Source organism: Schistocerca gregaria, chromosome 3 (assembly GCF_023897955.1).
Source record: "Schistocerca gregaria isolate iqSchGreg1 chromosome 3, iqSchGreg1.2, whole genome shotgun sequence".
NCBI lineage: Eukaryota > Metazoa > Arthropoda > Insecta > Orthoptera > Acrididae > Schistocerca > Schistocerca gregaria.
In genome coordinates, this window is record NC_064922.1 from 206,987,607 (window position 1) to 207,008,074 (window position 20,468).

General features: G+C 38.8%; 1 protein-coding gene across 3 annotated transcripts in view; it reads right to left on the reverse strand.

The window, feature by feature from the left end:
* Positions 1 to 17,209, reverse strand: part of LOC126354842 (transmembrane protein 19) — an 85,308-nt gene extending 68,099 nt beyond the window's left edge. Inside the window, exons 1-3 of one of the 3 annotated variants that reach the window (XM_050004820.1) lie at positions 16,803 to 17,204; positions 3,981 to 4,091; positions 3,754 to 3,891 (exon numbers count right to left, since the gene is read on the reverse strand). In XM_050004820.1, coding sequence (XP_049860777.1) covers positions 3,754 to 3,891; positions 3,981 to 4,091; positions 16,803 to 16,923 — 370 coding nt within the window. In that variant the 5' untranslated portion in view covers positions 16,924 to 17,204. Of the gene's footprint in view, positions 1 to 3,753; positions 3,892 to 3,980; positions 4,092 to 16,802 lie in introns of all 3 variants that reach the window. The other 2 variants (XM_050004819.1, XM_050004821.1) reach the window with 2 other exon arrangements.
* Between the last annotated feature and the right edge of the window lie 3,259 nt (positions 17,210 to 20,468).

Sequence of the window (20,468 nt, forward strand, 5' to 3'; positions counted from 1 at the left end):
CAGTCATATTTCTGATGAGCCTTTTCATAGGATAAACAATCAATGGACTTATACTCTTGTGCCCTTCTTCTATTCATTATAAACTGGACAATCCAGCAAGCATGAAGAGTGATAGTAATGACAATCAACACACACAGGCAGCTGGACACAGGGGCTTCCCTCATGGAGTGGCTGTTCACATTCTACAGAGGATCCTCCATACAGGGATAAGATGGTCTTCTGTACAGGGGACAGTATGAGCCACATCATGGGTGGCAGGGCATACAGCTTCAGATGACACTGTGAACACACAACCTTGACTTTCTCTGGGAGGGTATCTCCCTCAAATGCCAGAATAAAGAAGCCAGTATTGATACAATTGTCTTTATGACCTTTCTGAAAACACTGAACAAAGTGAATGCCCTGCCATTCCAGAATGGTCTGGAGTTCCTCATCAGTTTGAAAGATGAGGTGCCCCAGGTTGGGCAGCAGAAGAAGTTTTGATCAACAGCGCATCCAGTCACATTTTACTGAGAGACTCCACTCCATCAAAATTGTCTTCAATGTTTCCCACAAAAATTAATAGCTTGGAGGTGGTGAAAGTGTCCAGCTCAGTCACAGACCAGGTAATGCGGAAAGTGCTTCACCCCAAACCAGCAAGCCTTGCCCTTCTCCCATGGTGTAGCCAGGGAAGGGCAGGACACAGGATCATAAGAAGCAGCATTACATGGTCCATTGCCAACCAAAGAGATGGCGATAGAAGAATGCCCAATTTTTTTGGAGCCTAATGCATTTCATATGGAAAGCATCCACCCTGATACTGCTGACTCCAATCAGGGGCTGTTGGTGCCACCCAGCCACGGCAAGGGCCGTTTTGCACAGCAGCCATCGTTGAGAGTTCCAATGCTCCAGAATGACAAGCAACTACATCTAGGAATGCAAATTGAGGCAACAGCTCAGATATCAGAAGTGAGATCCTTGTGTTCTCAGGGGGCTCTGCCGATGGATGCATAACAGCCCCACCACATGGACTGGCTACACATGCTGGTGACTTATTGGGAGGGAGCATTGGCAGGGAGGAGGGAGGGAGGGAGTGATTGGGGAGGGAGGGATAGGGGAGGGAGGGGTGGCTACAGAGGGGGGAAAGGGGGCTACAGTGGAGAAGGAAGAGGGGAAGGAGATGCAACACGAACCCATGCTGTAAATGCTAGGGAGGGAGTTCTTCCCCAAATGGCTCACATTACACAGAGAAAATTTAGAAGTGGAAATCAAACCTCAAAGGGGGATCAAAACCATCAAAGAGGAAAGGTGTAGAAGAAAAGGCAAGAGGAACAAAAACCAGAATGAATACAAGAAAGAAAGCAGATGGATGGCCAAGTTGATATTAGTGAGAACACTGAGAAGGGAGAAGGAGGGGGCAGAGGGCAAAGAGCAAGGATGGGAGGGAGGAACACAAGGAAAGAAATACAACCCAGGAAGGAAGAATGAGCTGCAATAGCTCGGGGCCCCATGAGCATCAAACAAAAACTCATGAAAGAGCCATGAGACCCTGGAGGACCAAACCAATTGCACTCAATTAATCTACTATCTAACAAACTTCTGTGTTTCATTATGTAGTACATGCAACTCCTCCTGCCTGTGCCATGGTTGATACCTCAGGTTCTTGTCTTATTCCCTTGTGGCCTCTCCCTCCCACCCGTTAGTTACCCTTCCCTCCCCTTCCCAGCTTCTTTCTCCTCTCACTCATTCTACTTGTTCCAAGCCCTTGTCCAGTGTTAGGACACTGTAACCATTCTTTATATCAGTTAGATTCAACACACAGTGTCCAAAAGCTCAGCTACATTTTCAGTCTTGTTTACATGTAAGTTGACTGCTAAATTCCTCAGCCATACAGTGAATCTTTACTCCTTGTATTATTTAAAAATATATTAACAGTGATATGATGTGTGTAAGACAAATTCGTGGACTTCAATGAACAGCATTACAGAAAAGCAACACCCTGCAAGATGAACAGAACACAAACTTGATTACAAAATAATACAGTCCATAGCCAACAAGAATGTGCACAGCATGAATGTGACTGCAAGTGGAGTGACGTACACAATCTAGATATGATAATAACATGAAACATTTTCATCAATGCAATTTCATGAACTGTGACTGACTTGAGGAGATTGAGGCAATACAGATATATTAAATCATTTCAAATTTTTTGTGCACTGATACTTCTGAAAAAAAAGGTAACTCAAATTATTTATTTGTGTAATGCTATCAGCAACTGATGTATCAATAACTCATTAGTACTGACATTGTGCATGCAACTACTAAAATGTTTCATTTTATTCAGTTAAAACATAGCCAATTGTAGGATTTCCTCATGTGTTTCTCGTTTTTAATGAGGATGTGATGTCTGTAGCCACATTCACTTGAATTCTCCCATTTGATAGTGGAGCTGTAAATAAAAATAGAAGGGAACTGTAAAAGAATGACACATTACAAGGCTGACAACCACATCTCCTAATGGGGTATATTTTTCAGAAGGTCAGCAGCACAGTTAATGGACAGGCACAAGGCAGAAGGGAGTGAGGAGAAGGACTGTTTCCCTGCACCCCACTTCATCCCTCGAAGGAGTTCTCAGCTGCTTGTTGTGCAGACTAGGATATGAGAACAGACTTCAATACAGCACAAATAGAACTTAAGTAACATGGAGGGTTAGCAATTAATGTACAGTTTGTTGCAACAATTCTACAGTGACAGCATCTCAAAAACAATTAGATCAATTGAGATAACTAGCTTCTGTACAGGAAAAATATTGTTAAACTCCACCAAAATTAATGAAAGATGCAAATTTGAATAGCAAATAAGCTAGATCCTCTATCCGTACATATAAATCTTGTTAAGAAACAAATTTCTTCTTTTGAAAATTCTTGGATGGAATAATACGTAAAATAAAGAAAAGTCACCTATAACTGACTAACATGTGGTGCATACAAACACACAGTTGTAAATGGAATTAAGCAGTATTTATACTAGCATCTGAGCTCTTGCTCTTTCTCTAGTTGACATACACAAACATTCAAACACAAGACCACAAAGAATCCAAATGCACACACCTTGGCATGTGAATGACGTGAGGTGATTGGTTACCTTTCCTTTATTTTAAGTATAAATTTCTTCTTTTCTTACTTTATATACAACAAGAATAAGCAGAAAAAAATTCTGTGGGATGGAGGAAATTTTGGAATGCACAGATTTTAATAAGTAAGTTTTAAGTTACCTTCCTTGTGACTCCCTCCATAAATTACTTGGGTTGTACTCTCAAGTGCCTGTCTATCTGTCAATACACTATACTACACACACAATACAATAAACCACTGCACATACATACATACATACCAATATTATGCCTACAAGTGTCAGTATGCAATAAAAATAGTAGCTTAGTAGCTAAACAACATCTCAAAAATATTACTGGAAAACTACAGGTTAAAAAAAAAAAAAAAGTTTACGGAGCATATAGTGAAGCATTAACACCCCGTAATGAATTAGCATCTACAACAGATACTTCACCCTACTAAGGTATTTCCTTAACTTATCAAATTGCTGGATTATATCCAAAACTACCATACCTTACAAAATATCTACCATAAAATCTCAAAAACTACAGAGTGAGAGACCATATACACTGTTGTCATTAGTTTTTGCTGTCCAAGTTAACACAGTTTTTGATCAAATTCAACTAATGGCATTACACAACAAAACAACAAATAGTACCTTCTTTGAAATCATCTTGCAGTTTGCGTTTCCTCTCTGCACGGAATTTTGTAGCCTTTGAAGATGTCACAAAAAATGTAAACAGGCATGCTAAGAAGCAGTAACTAGTCAATGTCAGCACAAATCCAACAATTACTCCTAGAACAGAGACAGAAATAAGCAGAGAGATCTATCATGACACACGCTAATAAATTTAATTACAGATGGCAGCCAGCTAGAAGGAATACCCAATATAGCTCCACTTCTGTCCAAGCTCTTCCTACGAAGTCCCCAAGCAGCTACTGTCAGTGGAATCACTACTGATGCAAGCCATCTTGTAGGAGGAATCACAGGACCATCTAAAACATACAAAGTTACTCTATCAATAGAATACAGCAAAATGTTCGTCATGCTATTTGTTATGTGTTTATGAACTAAAAACAAAGCAATAGTTGCTGCAGACAGATAAACTTTCCCTCCACCCCACCTAGCTAATTTACTTAAAAGTAATCTTGCCAGAGTAGAATGTGTAACACAAATAATCTATTATTAATGCTTAGTGTCTTTTTTGTTAATAGTTCAGTGTTGTACTGAGGTGTACAATGGCTAATTGTAGCAGTATACCAATTTATGGCTGTTAAACTGGAAAATAATGAGGAAGTGAAATTTCTTCAAAATCCCCTGCAACCCATTATGCAGTCTGCTCCAATTTTAGCTCTTTTCTCACAGCTTGTATCAGCACATTTTAGATCTTAATGTCTAATTCCATATGCATAAAATGAGGATTGTTCAAAAGTAATTTCATCCAATATGAATTGTTTCATAACTGAATGTTTGAAGGACTTTATTCTGCGAGCACAGTATAGTGAGACACAGTCTCATTGGAAGTGTTCTGTATTCAAACAAAACTTTGTTTTGGTCAATGGAAAACATACTAAAGTTACAAAATAGACCTCTCCATAGTACTAGATGTACTATTGTGCATGGAATTTTGAATGCAAGGATAACAGAAAATTATTTTCTAGTTAAAATTGCATTTGGAGCACTGTTCACATAAATTACCTAATTTTTTGCTCGCATAACTCTGAAGACTACAGTTCTTTAACTGTGGCTCTTACACAATGGAATAAGGGTGTTATCCAACTCATAATTCTCCTAACACTAGCTCTGGAAATATGTACTTATGAACATGTTAAACGTAATCCATCAAAATTTTGCATAGCGGTGAAGTGTGCCATACGTGCTGCAGGGCTTTCTGCCTTCCTGCCATATAAGATAGGCATTTGTCATAAGCTATTGTTCTATACTTAACTTCGTTGTTACTTTAAAATCTCATGGGCATTATTTACAATCAGAATTAAAATTTATTCCAATATTGTGCTCAAAAAGTTATATTTGTTACTAATGACAAGCTAGGTTTTTTGAAATTGCAAATATTACATTTGCTTCTTTGTAGTTGAGAAACATGCACTTTGCAGACAGGCAAATAATATTCAATATTCTGTACTGTGGGACCATCTGGACATTATAAATATGTTTCTCTGCAGCTTTGTCACAGATGCTGTGAACAAAATTACTTCTTTATACCTTTGCCATTAGCCTCATGCCTAGTGCTATGGTGATTTAGTACCTTGATATAAGTAGACAATACAAACTCACAAATAGTAATGATACAATCTACAAATAATTGCAACTGACATGAGCTGTTCTATCTTATGGCCAACACTAAAGCTCTTCCTCATTAACAGCTCCTGAACACCTTCATCCTAAGATGCAGAGCACTTAGCAGCTATGAGGTAACTGTTAAAATTAGACCTACAAACCTCAAACAATTTTTTAAAAAAATGCACACTCTTACTATTATTTTTCTGAATCGAAAATATCCCCATAAAGTTAAAATTTCACAAATGATTCTTTCACCTCATATTTCCCATTTCCAATTTTGCAACTGGAAAAGCACTGTGGGAAAAAGAAGACGAAGATCAGGGCTCACGATAATCATACTGAAAAATTACAAATGCGAAGCCAATTTAGACCTCCTTTTTTTTTCTCTCTTTTCTTTTAACTTTCAGTATTTACCATTCGACTTTTCAGTATTGAAATACACATATTTGAACTACTGCATGTATGGAAAACTTCCTATCCAGATCTTCCAGAAAAGTGAGGGTACTACGGGTTCAATAATTCACCAAGGGTGTTTCTTTCTTCAATGAAGCCAACATGCGCAGCACTACAGTGGCTTAAGAGCTCGTCATCAATGTCATTGTACACATGTTGAGTGACTTTTCCTTAAACCAAATCCTAATACAAACACAAAACAGAGTTTTACTTATATTTAGATTTCACAGAAAATTAAGCTTAATGGGATCATTAAGTCGAAACGAGGTCAGCTCTTGAACCTTATTGGAGAAAAGGTCTAGTGATTTATTCTGCTTCAATGTGCCTTGTTCTTTCCACAGGCTTTTTATTATTCCAAATTTATTAATTATTGAAGTCAGTAGATCTTCTGCATCAGTCAACACAAAAACAACTAGAATTTTTGCACGTTTACCATTACTTTCTGCAACTAATTCACTTCACTGTAATAGTTTATGCAAAATAATTGAATTCAGAAGTCCTTGTCATTACCTCCCTGTCTTTTTCTTAATCAATCCTGAAAGAAGAGAGTGGCAGTTGTCTGGCCCTAATTATACAATGATATGCCACACTTCAGCAAGGGATGGGCAGACCTCTAAGCTAGCTTTAAAACTTAGAAGGAAAGAAGATTAGGATTTAACATCCTGTTGACATCGATACAGAACACCTCGGACTGTTTCAATGATGGGGAGGGAAATCAGCTGTGCTCTTTCAAAGGAACTATCCTGGCAATTGCCTGTCGTCATTTAGGGGAATCACAGAAAACTGAAATCAGGATGGTCATATGCAGATTTGAACATTAATGTGAATCCATTGTGCCCCCCCCCCCCCCCCCCCTCTCTCAGTGCAGCAATCCAGAAAGCAAAATAAGAATGTAAGGAGAAGAGATTTGTTTTATATTGTGATGTCAGGATCTTTCCATTAAAAAGAATGTGGTTCATTATCTGCTCCATCTTCCTCAAAGTGGATAGTAGTGGTCCACACATGTAACATTTGCAGTACGGTGGAAAAAAAAAAAAAAAAAAAGAGATTGCTCACAGAATACTGATATCAGTGCTTTGACAAGTTATTATCAGTAGGAAGGATAGCACACATCAGTACCAGATTATTCACAAAATATGTGCATTCAATTAAAAGTGTCTTGTTGCCTCAATATTGTGGTGACATTCTGCATCATCAAGAAATACTTGAAATACTCTCTACAGATTTAGTTACTTCCAGATTTTTACAGATTACCTATTTTCCTCCTCTCTTACAACTAACTGAGTGTGGGTGCTTTTGCTCTGTCACTTGAGTGTTCCCTCTCATTGCTACCTATGTGCGGGCAGTTGATGCACAAACCATTCCTGCACTCAATATTATATTACATGTACTGTAAACTGGGTGAGAGGTGATGGTAGAAGTGAAGCTGCGACAACAGTTTGAGAGTTGTGCATGCAAGTTCAGATGAAAAACAGGTGTGATTTTGGGTTCAAATCCTGATTTGGCACACAGTTTTAACCTGCCTGGATGCTTCTAACAAGCACACATGCTGCTTCAGAGCAAAATATTGATTCTGGATACATGTTTGGCATTCTGTTCTTTTCTGAATTTCTAACACTGCTATTACACATTAGTGGCTGGGCAATGGACAGAATACAGGCCACTTACTTGTGTAATGTTGCTGGCTGGAGTGCTTTGGATGCACAAACCTTTCATCCTGTGGGAGGAAAAAGTGAAATATTTGCTTGATAGAGGAGCTTAGAGCTTTCAAGGAGAATGGACAAATGACAGATCAATGCCAACACTTTGTCAAGGGATGCAACAGGGGAGAAGTCTCTACAGAAGCAGGAGCTGCTCAGTCACCAATCCATATACCATGTATTGCCTAATAATAAGATATGCTCTCACAGTATTTTTCCAATAAGATATATTCATCTCAGAATTATTGGCCAAGATGCTGCACAATGTATTCCCTGACACATGCTTTCACTTCATCAGGAAAATACCTATGACATTCAGAAAAAAGGGGCGAGAAAGGAAGATTAATGTCAGATTGTCAGCATTGAGTCAGATTATAAAGAACACTTATGTGATACAGTTACTACAGCACTGTCCATCAAAGGTAAAGAGAGGGATCCATGTTGGAATGAATGTATAATTTTAAATATTTATTTCAATTAATATATTACAATGATGTAACAATTTTCCCTGCAGGACCAATATCTAAGACTACCTCCATACTATTCTGTGCACTGCAGCTCACCATACACAGCTACGAGAAATATTTATGGGGTCAGGTGATAAAAGATAGCATAGTTATACTGTGACACAAGCACCAATTCTGGGTATGACTGTGCAAATAAGTGCCCCACCCACTCTGTGTTACAAATTTCTGATTATCACACATTACTCCAGAGATTATCACAGGCACAGGAACTGCCCTGAGAATAGATGTTTGAAGATTGGTCACCTTGACTGATGAACCACTGTTGGTAGTAGTTGATAGCAGGGCTTTAGTATTTTGAAAATCACACAAAGCAGTGTGTTCTGTTTGACATAATGGGTATCATTCAGGGATGTGGCTATAATACTCTCATGTGAGAGATGTTTACACAGGATGAATGAAGTCACTGACAGGTCTGCCATAATTTCTCACCAGTAAAAGACATCAGAGCTTAATGTCCAATCATGTATATCCTTGTGTTCACCTACAGCACACTGCAGGTGGCTTGTATTATCAAAAAGACATAGCATCACTCCACCACTCTAAAATTGCATCGGTAACATCTGGGGATACAACATGGCCATGAGCTGGTCATAGGTACCCCTGTGCCAATTGATCTTAATCCTATTGAGTTCGCCTGAGTCTGGGATGCCGCCATGTAAGATGTCCACAGTCTTGATCCCATCTATACATCTACACACCTCAAAACAGTGTGGAATGCAAGGTAGAGAAAGCTTCCCATTGTACCAGTTATTAGAGCTTCTTCCAGTTGCTGTCACATATGAACTATAGACAGAATGATAGGTTAATCATATCTGTGCATCCTGCAACTACTGTAAAATTGTATTTGTGATCCCTACAGGAGCAGTTAACAGGTTCCTAACTTAAAATTGGTTCTTGAAACTCTGTATTTAGGCTTTCACAGAATAGTTTGCATCTGTCCTCAAGTGTTTGCTAGTACAGTTTTTCTATCATTTCTATGACACTCACCAATGTGGCCAACAAACCTGAGACTATTTCTCCTGCCTTTCTTTGCATGTATTCAATAGCTCCAATAGCTCTCATTGCTTATATTAGGAATGGGCTTCACAGATTGGTGGGATATTCTAGAAGGGACCGTACGAGTGTTTTATAAGTATCTCCTTTATAAACTGGCTGCGTTTTTTTTAGCTTTCCAATCAACCAGTATCTACCACTTGCAGTTAACCATTGTTGTCCGATCATTATGTTTCATCTGCACAAATTATACATTAACGTCACCTGACAGGTTATTCTGCCTGTTTCTGAAAATTAATCTAAGGAACTAGTTGACTGTATGGATTTTGATACAGTTTTCAACAACAGACTGACTCATGAGAAAGGTTTATGTTTATAATTTATTACTGCTACAGGATAAGGCATCCTGGCCAGACATACCTAGCATTACCAGTGGGAAGCCAGGGCTGGTCTCTAGTATCCCTACAAATTGTTATAACCAAGTATTTTTACACGTTCACTGATCCCAGTTGTGACTCAATGACACTGCTGTCATAAAATACTGGGCTCCTTTGTTTTGTTTTGTGAAATGCACAATTTCTCGGTTCTGTACATGGAAGCAAGTTGCCAACTCGCTGAAAAACTTTGCAATTTATCCAGAACAGACTGAATATTTGTACAGCTTTTTCAGGCAGTGTTTCACTAAAGGTAACGGTGACTGGACAGTGGTTAAGGGCTAATTCCCTAATGCCTTTGATGTTTTTTGAAGTCCATGCCACAATGTATTGCTGCTGTCATCAGTGAAAAACAAGAAGGAATCGTGGGTCAGGCATGGGAGGCAACAAATCACTAGAAAGATCTGTCTAAGATGTAGACAAGTGTAATGCTACATACAGCTACCAGCAATACAATATACAATGGTTTGGCACTGTGTTGCAGATTAACTTATTCCTGTACATACAATGTCTGTGGTTTTGTTGACTTGACTTCACCACAATGCTTCAATGAAATCAACAACAAACATCCACACAATTAAAAACTTTCACTGTTCCTGAACTTTTTTGCCATTATCTCTTGTTTCTCTCTACAAATTTTGTTAATAATTGTCCACTTCAAGTTAGTTACTCACCAGGGAAGTTGATGCACTCATTCCCAGTTAATGTGAGCCCTACTCACACTTATTGCCTTTGCCTGAATGACACTCCCATATGGGCATACACTCCATTCCAACCCCCCCCCCCCCCCCCACCGCCTCCCAACCATTCCTTAATAAGTCATCCACACCTGTGTTTCAGTTCCCTACAGAATGAACATTCAGCACTAAGTTACTGCAACTGACAATAGCAATGCCTGCATTTCACAAGAGATTCTACAACTTCATACAAGTAACATTTAGAACATTGAGAAATCTATAAAATTATCCTGAGACAGATATATATGGGAAAGCATGCCCCCCTTGGAACAGAGAATTGGAGTGCACGGCTAAGAAGAAATCAATCCCAGGCCTATTATGGTGTTTCCAAAAGGATTGTGGGAAAGAGGAGAACTTGCACAAAAAGAAATTCAGAACATGGTGCAGCAGTGTGATGTTTCATAACAACGATGTCATCCGTATAATCTTGGTTGTCACTTACATGTTCAACAGTCACCCAGATTGAGAGCACCAATATCACAAGTCTACTTACTAGATTCTGAAATAAATAAAATGCTTGTTACGTGAGTTCAAATATGTGTGAAATCTTATGGGACTTGACTGCTAAGGTCAACAGTCCCTAAGCTTACACACTATGTAACCTAAATTACCCTAGGGACAAATACACACACCCATGCCCGAGGGACGACTCGAACCTCAGCCGGGACCAGCCGCACAGTCCATGACTGCAGCACCTTAGACTGCTCGGCTGTTAGGTGAGTAGTAAAGCTTTTCTTTTATTGGACATTGATTTATAAGAATTCAAGTTGTGTGTGTGTGTGTGTTTGTTTGTTTCTTCCAGAGAAACAGTATGAATATTTTCAAAGTATTATTATTGTTAGAAATGCGCACTACTTTGTAAAATAGCTTCCATTCCAAATAAGTAATGACAATTTGACCAAATGACTGTTTTGCAATACCTGACTTCCCACTGTTTTTTTAATTCTATCAAACTTCTGGCCAACCATCAAAATGTCATAACCTACTAAAACAACTTCAACGCAGAAGTGAGTCAGGGATATAAGTGCACTATCACTGTCACTTCACTTGTCGTCTTGGAATAAACCTGAATGCAGATTTTTCCATGGTTAAGTTGACATTTCACATGACTGGAAAGAGCACTGCATATGGACAGGTGAACTGTTTCATGTTAACCAACATACTGCTGACACAATAACAAAATTCACTTTACATTCACCATAAACACCATCACTTTCCCATTATCTTCTAGACTGATAGGGTGCAGGCATACATTTCGGCATCAATGTCTTTCATGTGTGCATCAAGATCTTCAATACGCTGAGCTATTATCAGGTACAACACTGTTAACGCTTATATATATATATATATATATATATATATATATATATATTAAAAACAAAGATTCCAAGACTTACCAAGTGGGAAAGCGCCGGTAGATAGGCACAATGAATAAAACACAAACACACACACAGAATTTGAGCTTTCGCAACTGGCGGCTGCTTCGTCAGGAAAGAGGGAAGGAAATCCCGGGAGCGGAAAGACTTACCTTAGGGGGAAAAAGGTTAGGTATATGCCGCGCACACACACGCACACACACACACGCACGCACACACACACACACACACACATGCACACACACACATGCACACACACACATATCCATCCATACATACACCACATGTATGGGTGTGTGTGTGTGTGTGTGTGTGTGTGTGTGTGTGTGTGTGTGTGTGTGTGTGTGTGTGTGTGTGTGCATGCGAGCATATACCTATCCTTTTTCCCCCTAAGGTAAGTCTTTCCGCTCCCGGGATTGGAATGACTCCTTACCCTCTCCCTTAAAACCCACATCCTTTCATCTTTCCTTTTCCTTCCCTCTTTCCTGACGAAGCAGCCGCCGGTTGCGAAAGCTCAAATTCTGTGTGTGTGTTTTATTCATTGTGTCTATCTACTGGCGCTTTCCCGCTTGGTAAGTCTTGGAATCTTTGTTTTCAATATATTTTTCCCATGTGGAAGTTTCTTTCAATTTTATTTACATCATCATATATATATTTTCTGCATTCACCAACCATCATATGCACTACGCAAATGCTGAATCGTGAAAGTTTCCGCACCGTCCCCCCCCCCCCCCCCCCCTCCGTAGCCAACAATGCCATAAGACTATCTTACACTAATGTTTTTTAACCTCTGATACATTACAGAGAAGTGAAAATGGAGCAGATAAAAACTGGAGACTCCAAGTCAAAAAAATTCCCTTTGTTTTCTCTTATTTGGCCAACACTGTAGTCAACATTTAACATCAAATAATTCCTGCTTTCTGTTGCAAATAAGTGGCAGATATGTTTGGGCGTTTTGAGAGCAACATACTTCAATGTGATGAAGAAGCTCCACAAAATCCTTAGGCATTAATTTTAATAGTTGGTGCTATGTTCTGCTGGCTTGTCATTTGTGAGTTGTAGGAAAATATTGATAGTAGTGTAAATTTTTATTTGTATGAAACATAACTTCTCAATCTCATTCCGTATAACCTGTATGTCTTTTGATTTCCCATATAGAGGGAATAATCATCCTTTGCGTCTTTTAATTCTATGTAGTTAGACAATGTTTAAATATCATAGCAACTTTCACGTATCTTAGTATGCCAGGTACATGGGAGAGGGGGAAAAAAATAAAAATAAACACAGAATGAAGTTTTTATTGAAAGCTGTCTATTGCATTTTTATTACATTGGATCAAAGTGTAAATATAAATAGCAAAACTAATTGTCCAAATTCTCAAGCCACAGCATGTTGGCCAGCAAGCACTTGGTGCCGTCGGCATTACATTCAACTTTTTTTTAACGTCTTGCATTTGTTACTACAAAATTTCTATTTGAATGCAGTTGTAAAACACAGAAAATTTGACAGATTTATATTGTGTGTGTGGTTCTTTCACTTTCAAACATATCCAAGTTTGCTTTACAACATGGCTTAGAAATTAGGTCTGCCAGTCTCTCTTACCTGCCCTTCCTACCTTGTATAGGTAATATAACATGGAAGAATTATGCTGGAAAACAGATTTGGCAAGGCTACACTTGTTTCCAGAAAAACTCTGTATGAGCAGTGGCATGTGGCAAGATGTTTAGGTGCATCTCCAAGCCAAAGAATGACATTACTGGAGCTGGGTGGACAATAGGAGGTTAGTATAGCTTGTGTAGAGATGGTCATGTAGTGTATTCCATTTCAGAACAATAACTGTGGAATTCACACACTTGCATTATAAGATACTTAGTAGCACCCACATATAGCATTAGACAAAAATGTGAAAACACCAAAAACTCAACACTTTACCATGCCTAATACAGAGCAGGAAACCAGATGACATTCAAAACAGCTTCCAGTTATTTCAGAATATATAAATACAGGTCCTGCATGGTTTTCAAGGGAATTTCATATCAGTCTTCATGCAAAATAGTGGCCAGTTCAGCTAATGGAAATACGGAAGCGTCCGATCCTGCCCGTCTGCTTTGATGTCACAATTACTGCGGAAACGACCATAAACAACGATTCCAATATGGCGCATATAAAGTTGTTACGTACACATTATGAGAATGAAAATACATCGAAAAACAAACACACACACGTTCCACAAGAAGCCTAATGACACTAACAGGACAAGCGGGGGAAATAGGGGGTTTTCGGGTGGGGACAAACTAAATATAAACAAATTTAGACACCCACCCCCATACAAAACCACGCAAAAAACTGACATTACAAATCTCCCCAAATACCACTAAACACAATATCATCTGGAATCGGACACTTCCCTTGACCTATATAGCTCAACAGCACCTCCCGATCCCATATATTGGGATCGAACACTTCCCTTGACCTATATAGCTCAACAGCAGCTCCCGATCCCATAAATTAGGACCTAACACTTCCCTTGACCTGTATAGCTCAAAAACATCTCCCGATACCAATAGCAACATTCACAGCTACATATTGGCATCGAACACTTCCCTTGATTTGTTATCCTTACGACATCTCCACATACAGCCGTACCTGGTCTGAGACGCTGGAACTTTAAGTAAGCCTCATTTATTTCACAACATACTGAACGCTTCATGACTTCATCCAAAAATCCAAATAGTTGAAGAAATTTTATTAGAGACAACACACTGTCACCCATCAAAGCCGAAAACTGTTGGCCCTGTCAGTCATATCCATACCTATCAAAGACATAAAAAAAAAAAATTTACCAAAATTCACACACGATGCAACACTCGCAAACTAAACCAAAAACATCACCTAACACACTGCCAGAGAGCACCACCGATCATGACACCTACAAACACACTCTCACGAACTAAATTCCGCACCATCGTGACATCACACACCACAACAGCCTTACGTCACGGGTCAAAGCCAACAGGTGTGATCGGATGCTTCGGTCGACCCCAGCTAATGATGATGTAAGGTGGAGAGTCACATCACAGACCCTGCTCTCCAAACTAGACCACAATAGATAAAAAAAATTGAGAGCTGGTGGTTGTGGAGGTCAGGGGAGATGCGAAAATTTATCCTCGTAATCACAAAACCAGTCCAACATGATGAATGGTTTTAGTATTCCATCTCATGCTGCAATTCCAGCTTAAGGAGCTTCCTTTGGGTTGTTTTAGCACCGACAAAGTCTGCAAGTGTGGCATTCAGTTCTGCAGTCACTTTTCCAGCTGCCATCCTCTTGCTTTTCACCACAATCCTCTTCAATGACTGTCTGTCAACACATTCTTGTGGCATTGAGACTTAGTGAATTATGTTTTTCCTAGTTACCTGTATGCTGTGTAAATTTTCAATAGGGTGCCTCTTGAAACACAAATGCTTTAACTCCCTTGGCTACAGAAGCACCCATAATTCAAAATATTTTGGCTCCAGTATAATGTACACACAATCACACAAAACACTGTTCTGACAATGATGGACACTTGCAACATACTGAGGACATTGCACAGGCGGAAGTTCATGGTCAAATACAACTGTGCAATCAGCAGGCTTGGCTAGCATCTGTAATTATGTTCAAGGAGGCATTTCTTCTTGTGTTTCCATATTTTTGTCCAGCCTCTGTAATTTAGAATGATGTCACGTAATAAGGAGAATGTTTGTCCCAGTTGAAAAGACATCATTCAGTTTGAGGTACACCATAACCACACAAGATTTTTGTTATAGTTTTGGAATGGGAAAGTATTTACAACATTGGTGGCATAATTGTTGAGAGAATCTCAACCAAACCACATGCATTTAGCTCCTATCTTTAACTTACTAATTAGAAGTGATCCAGAATTTGAATTGTAACTTAGATTTTGCCTTTCAGTGCCTGTGTAGGTGCCCTATCTTTTTATTAGTATCATTACTTTCTTAACACATGAATTTCTGGAAACCTACAAAACCTCAAGACCCAATTGTAGTTTTCCGAGTGTCAACCACATCTGTGATGTTACTATATCAATGGTCAAAAATAAACTGCTGTCCTCTCGACACAAAACTAATTATTAAATTCTGTACTTCAAGTTCACTAAGTAGAAATTTTTGTAGCCACAAATAGCCTCTCTTTGTAGATACTGTTACAAAAAGTGGGTATTGCTTGACAACAAAACTGTTTTTGTACAACAGATTTTGGTGTGAACATTATTCTATTTTCACTGAAAGCAATTTTTGGTAGCCTACTTACAGCGATGGATAAAACAGGTTCATATACGAGGTGAATCAACTTCATCTAAATTACAACAGAACAAGCAACACAGTGATGAAAAATAATGGGCTAATGTGAGTTGATCTCTACCACAGCTTGAGGTATACTGATTACTGCTTTCCAAGATTTACCCAAACCACTTTAATACTGTTTGTTCCAGACCACTGCCAATCACTTCTCAGACATTCATGCAACAAGGTATGCATTTCACATGCAATGTACTTTCTACCCTTTATAATCTGATGTGAAATGAAACAGCTTTGAAACGCAATAACTTACTGCATTTTCACATAAGACTTAGATCAAAGAATTGAAAAGTTCTTAGATCCGTACAGATCCATGAAAATGTACAAATGCACTGTATACAAAAGATTTGTCCCAATGCATGTATGTGGGACCTCCGTTAGTTTGGGATTAAAAGTATATCAAGAGTACAACAAGTATCACGAGCAAAATTATACTTTACTCGCTATTCAACTTATGTTTTCTTCAAAAAATGTTATTGAAGAGATATGATAATGTCGGCACCACTTGGGATCTCACGATTTCAATCAAGATAACCGGCAACAGGTGTACTATTCTATAGGCTTATAATAACTTAATTCAATCATTGCTCGGAAAAAGAGCGCAGATCTATAGCTGGATTGCGTACGTGGAAAAAAAGAACAAGTATTTAGTCGTTATAATGATCAAAACAACAGTGTTTCGAGACAGTTGTTAGTGAATCAGTAAAGTGCAAAACAGACTAAAATATTAAAAATACTAATTAATATGTATAGTTAAGCAGTGTGCACGTCGTTACTCATAAAATTTTCGGTAAGCAAATGCTTAACGTCAAAAATAAAAATCGCTTACATTCATCCGCCACGAAAAACAGCCGGTATTTAAAATTTTTATTCAAATCCATTTGTAAAAACGGGGAGACTACTAAAACAGGGAAAAAAGGCACCATCAGGCGCTGAAAAAATTCTACCATCGCTGTATGGATCGCTCTCCGCGCTGGACATGAAGAACGAAATGGCAAAATTTCCAATCCACAGAAGCATTGACAAGGGTAGAGCAAGCGCACAAATTACAACAGGCACCACACTCGTTCCTGGCGCTCTTTTCCTTTTACCATCCATGCTGCGGTCGAACTTTCTGCACTAAGTCTGTGACACAGGATTTGCAACAGCCACTCTCAAGACCTTGTGTACAACTGACATAAACCACAACAAAACTTGAAAACAGTTACATGGCAGTCTTTGCCCATAGTTTGTTTTAAATGGATCAGAGATGTTTATCGAGCAGACTGAAGTGATGCGCAGGACAACATTTTTGGCGCCAACATATACAGCGCCCAAAGTCAGGTGCTTGTGGTACGGAGTAGGCTAGCCACTAAACGCACTGCAAATCTTTAATGTCATAAAATGAGTAGTGGAAAGAAATCACCAGCAAAAGTACTGTGTATTTGCATAGACATCTCAATCATTTACTTTCGGTATCTGGAATGAACTTGGCATAAGACTTTGAGGATAAAAAAGCAAGAGAATTTAGCTTGTTAGGATGTTTTTCATCTTGTATTGCACTTGATCACATTGCCGATTCTCTGTTTTAATAAATTATGTCCCGGCGACATGGTAAATGTTTTCCGAGTAAGTAAAAATCAAAATATCACCTAATATGTCGACCTCGATATTTTTCAAAATATAAAGCGGTTCTTAGTAATATGAAAACAGTAAATAACCTTTTGTGGGGGTTATTTATGAACAGTTAATTAATCTCCTAAGACATTTGTCGATTTGCACCTATGGTTAGTAACTTATTTGTGACACAGTATATATTCACAATAACCGTTATCACATGGAACATGCAAACAGAACAAACATCAAAGACATAAAAGAGCATACATCTGACAGGGAAAAAAAAATTGAAAAATATTTGTATGGCTGCATACTGGCAATTTACGTTTTTTGTGTATAAAAGTGTCGAATTACTGTACTCAAAAATTCTACTATGGTATAGAAGAAGCTGTTTAGAAGAAACATCTTTATGTGCTCTGCAAATGTATTACTAACTGACTCAGTAGAGTGACCATTTTGAAATCCAAATTGTGTTTGCCTAGGTATCACATTACTACACTGCAGGATGAAACTCTGAAGTATATTACCTCCAACAAAATATTATAAAATAATCCAGAAAGTGTCAGTGGATAGTAGTTATGGACATCTGTTGACTCATCCTTCTTTAGAGAGAGCTGTTGTTGTGGTCTTCAGTCCTGAGACTGGTTCGATGCAGCTCTCCATGCTACTGTATCCTGTGCAAGCTTCTTCATCTGCCAGTACCTACTGCAACCTACAGCCTTCTGAATTCATCTCTTGGCCTCCCTCTACGAATTTTTATCCTCCACGCTGCCCTCCAATACTAAATTGGTGATTCCTTGATGCCTCAGAACATGTCCTGCAAACCGATCCCTTCTTCTTGTCAAGTTGTGCCACAAACTCCCCTTCTCCCCAATTCTATTCAGTACCTCCTCATTAGCTATGTAAGCTACCCATCTAATCTTCAGCACTCTTCTGTAGCGCCACATTTCGAAAGCTTCTATTCTCTTTTTGTCTAAACTACTTATCGTCCATGTTTTACTTCCATACATGGCTACACTCCATACAAATACTTTCAGAAACGACTTCCTGACACTTAAACCTATACTCGATGTTAACAAATTTCTCTTGTTCACAGACGCTTTCCTTGCCATTGCCAGTCTATATTTTATATCCTCTCTACTTCGACCATCATCAGTTATTTTGCTCCCCAAATAGCAAAACACCTTTACTACTTTAAGTGTCTCAATTCCTATTCTAATTCCCTCAGCATCACCTGATTTAATTCGGCTACATTAAATTATCCTAGTTTTGCTTTTGTTGATGTTCATCTTATATCCTTCTTTGAAGACACTATCCATGCCGTTCAACTGCTCTTCCGAGTCACTTGCTATCTCTGACATAATTACAATATCATCGGCGAACCTCAAAGTTTTTATTTCTTCTCCATGGATTTTAATACCTACTCCGAATTTTTCTTTTGTTTCGTTTACTGCTTGCACAATACAAGGATTGAATAACTTCGGGGAGAGGCTACAGCCCTGTCTCACCCCCTTACCAACCACTGCTTCCCTTTCATGCCCCTCGACTCTTATAACTGCCATCTGGTTTCTGTACAAATTGTAAGTAGCCCTTCGCTCCTTGTATTTCATCCCCGCTACCTTTAGAATTTGAAAGAGAGTATTCCAGTCAACATTGTCAAAAGCTTTCTCTAAGTCTACAAATTCTAGAAACGTAGGTTTGCCTTTCCTTAATCTTTCTTCTAAGATAAGTTGTAGGGTCAGTATTGCTTCACGTCCTCCAATATTTCTATGGAATCCAAACTGATCTTCCCCGAGGTTGGCTTCTACCAGTTTTTCCATTCATCTATAAAGAATTCGCCTTAGCATTTTGCAGCTGTGACTTATTAAACTGATAATTTGGTAATTCTCAAATCTGTCAACACCTGCTTTATTTGGGATTGGAATTATTATATTCTTCTTGAAGTCTGAGAATATTTCGCCTGTCTCATACATCTTGCTCACCAGATGGCAGAGTTTTGTCAGGACCGGCTCTTCCAAGGCCGTCAGTAGTTCTAATGGAATGTTGTCTACTCCAGGGGCCTTGTTTCGACTCAGGTCTATCAGTGCTCTGTCCAACTCTTCACGCAGTATCGTATCTCCCATTTCATCTTCATCTACATCCTCATCCAGTTCCATAATATTGTTCTCAAGTACATCGTCCTTTATATACCCTCTATATACTCCTTCCACCTTTCTGCTTTCCATTCTTTGCTTAGAACTGGGTTTCCATCTGAGCTCTTGATATTCATACAAGTGGTTCTCTTTTCTGCAAAGGTCTCTTTAATTTTCCTGTAGGCAGTATCTATCTTACCCCTCATGAGATAAGCCTCTACATCCTTACATGTGTCCTCTAGCCATCCCTGCTTAGCCATCTTGCACTTCCTGTCGATCTCATTTTTGAGACGTTTTTATTCCTTTTTGCCTGCTTCACTTAATGCATTTTTGTATTTTCTCCTTTCATCAATTAAATCCAGTATCTCTTCTGTTACCCAAGGATTTCTACTAGCCCTCGTCTGTTTACCTACCTGATCCACTGTTGCCTTCACTATTTCATTTCTCAAAGCTACCCATTCTTCTTCTACTGTATTTCTTTCCCCCATTCCTGTCAATTGTTCCCTTATCCTCTCCCTGGAACACTGTACAACCTCTGGTTCTTTCAGTTTATCCAGGTCCCATCTCCTTAAAATCTCACCTTTTTGCAGTTTCTTCAGTTTTAATCTACAGTTCATAACCAATAGATTGTGGTCAGAACCCACATCTGCCCCTGGAAATGTCTTACAATTTAAAACCTGGTTTCTAAATCTCTGTCTTACCATTATAGAGAGACATAACCATAGCATATTTCAGTGTGCCTGGGTTAAACATCTTGAGTTAATGAT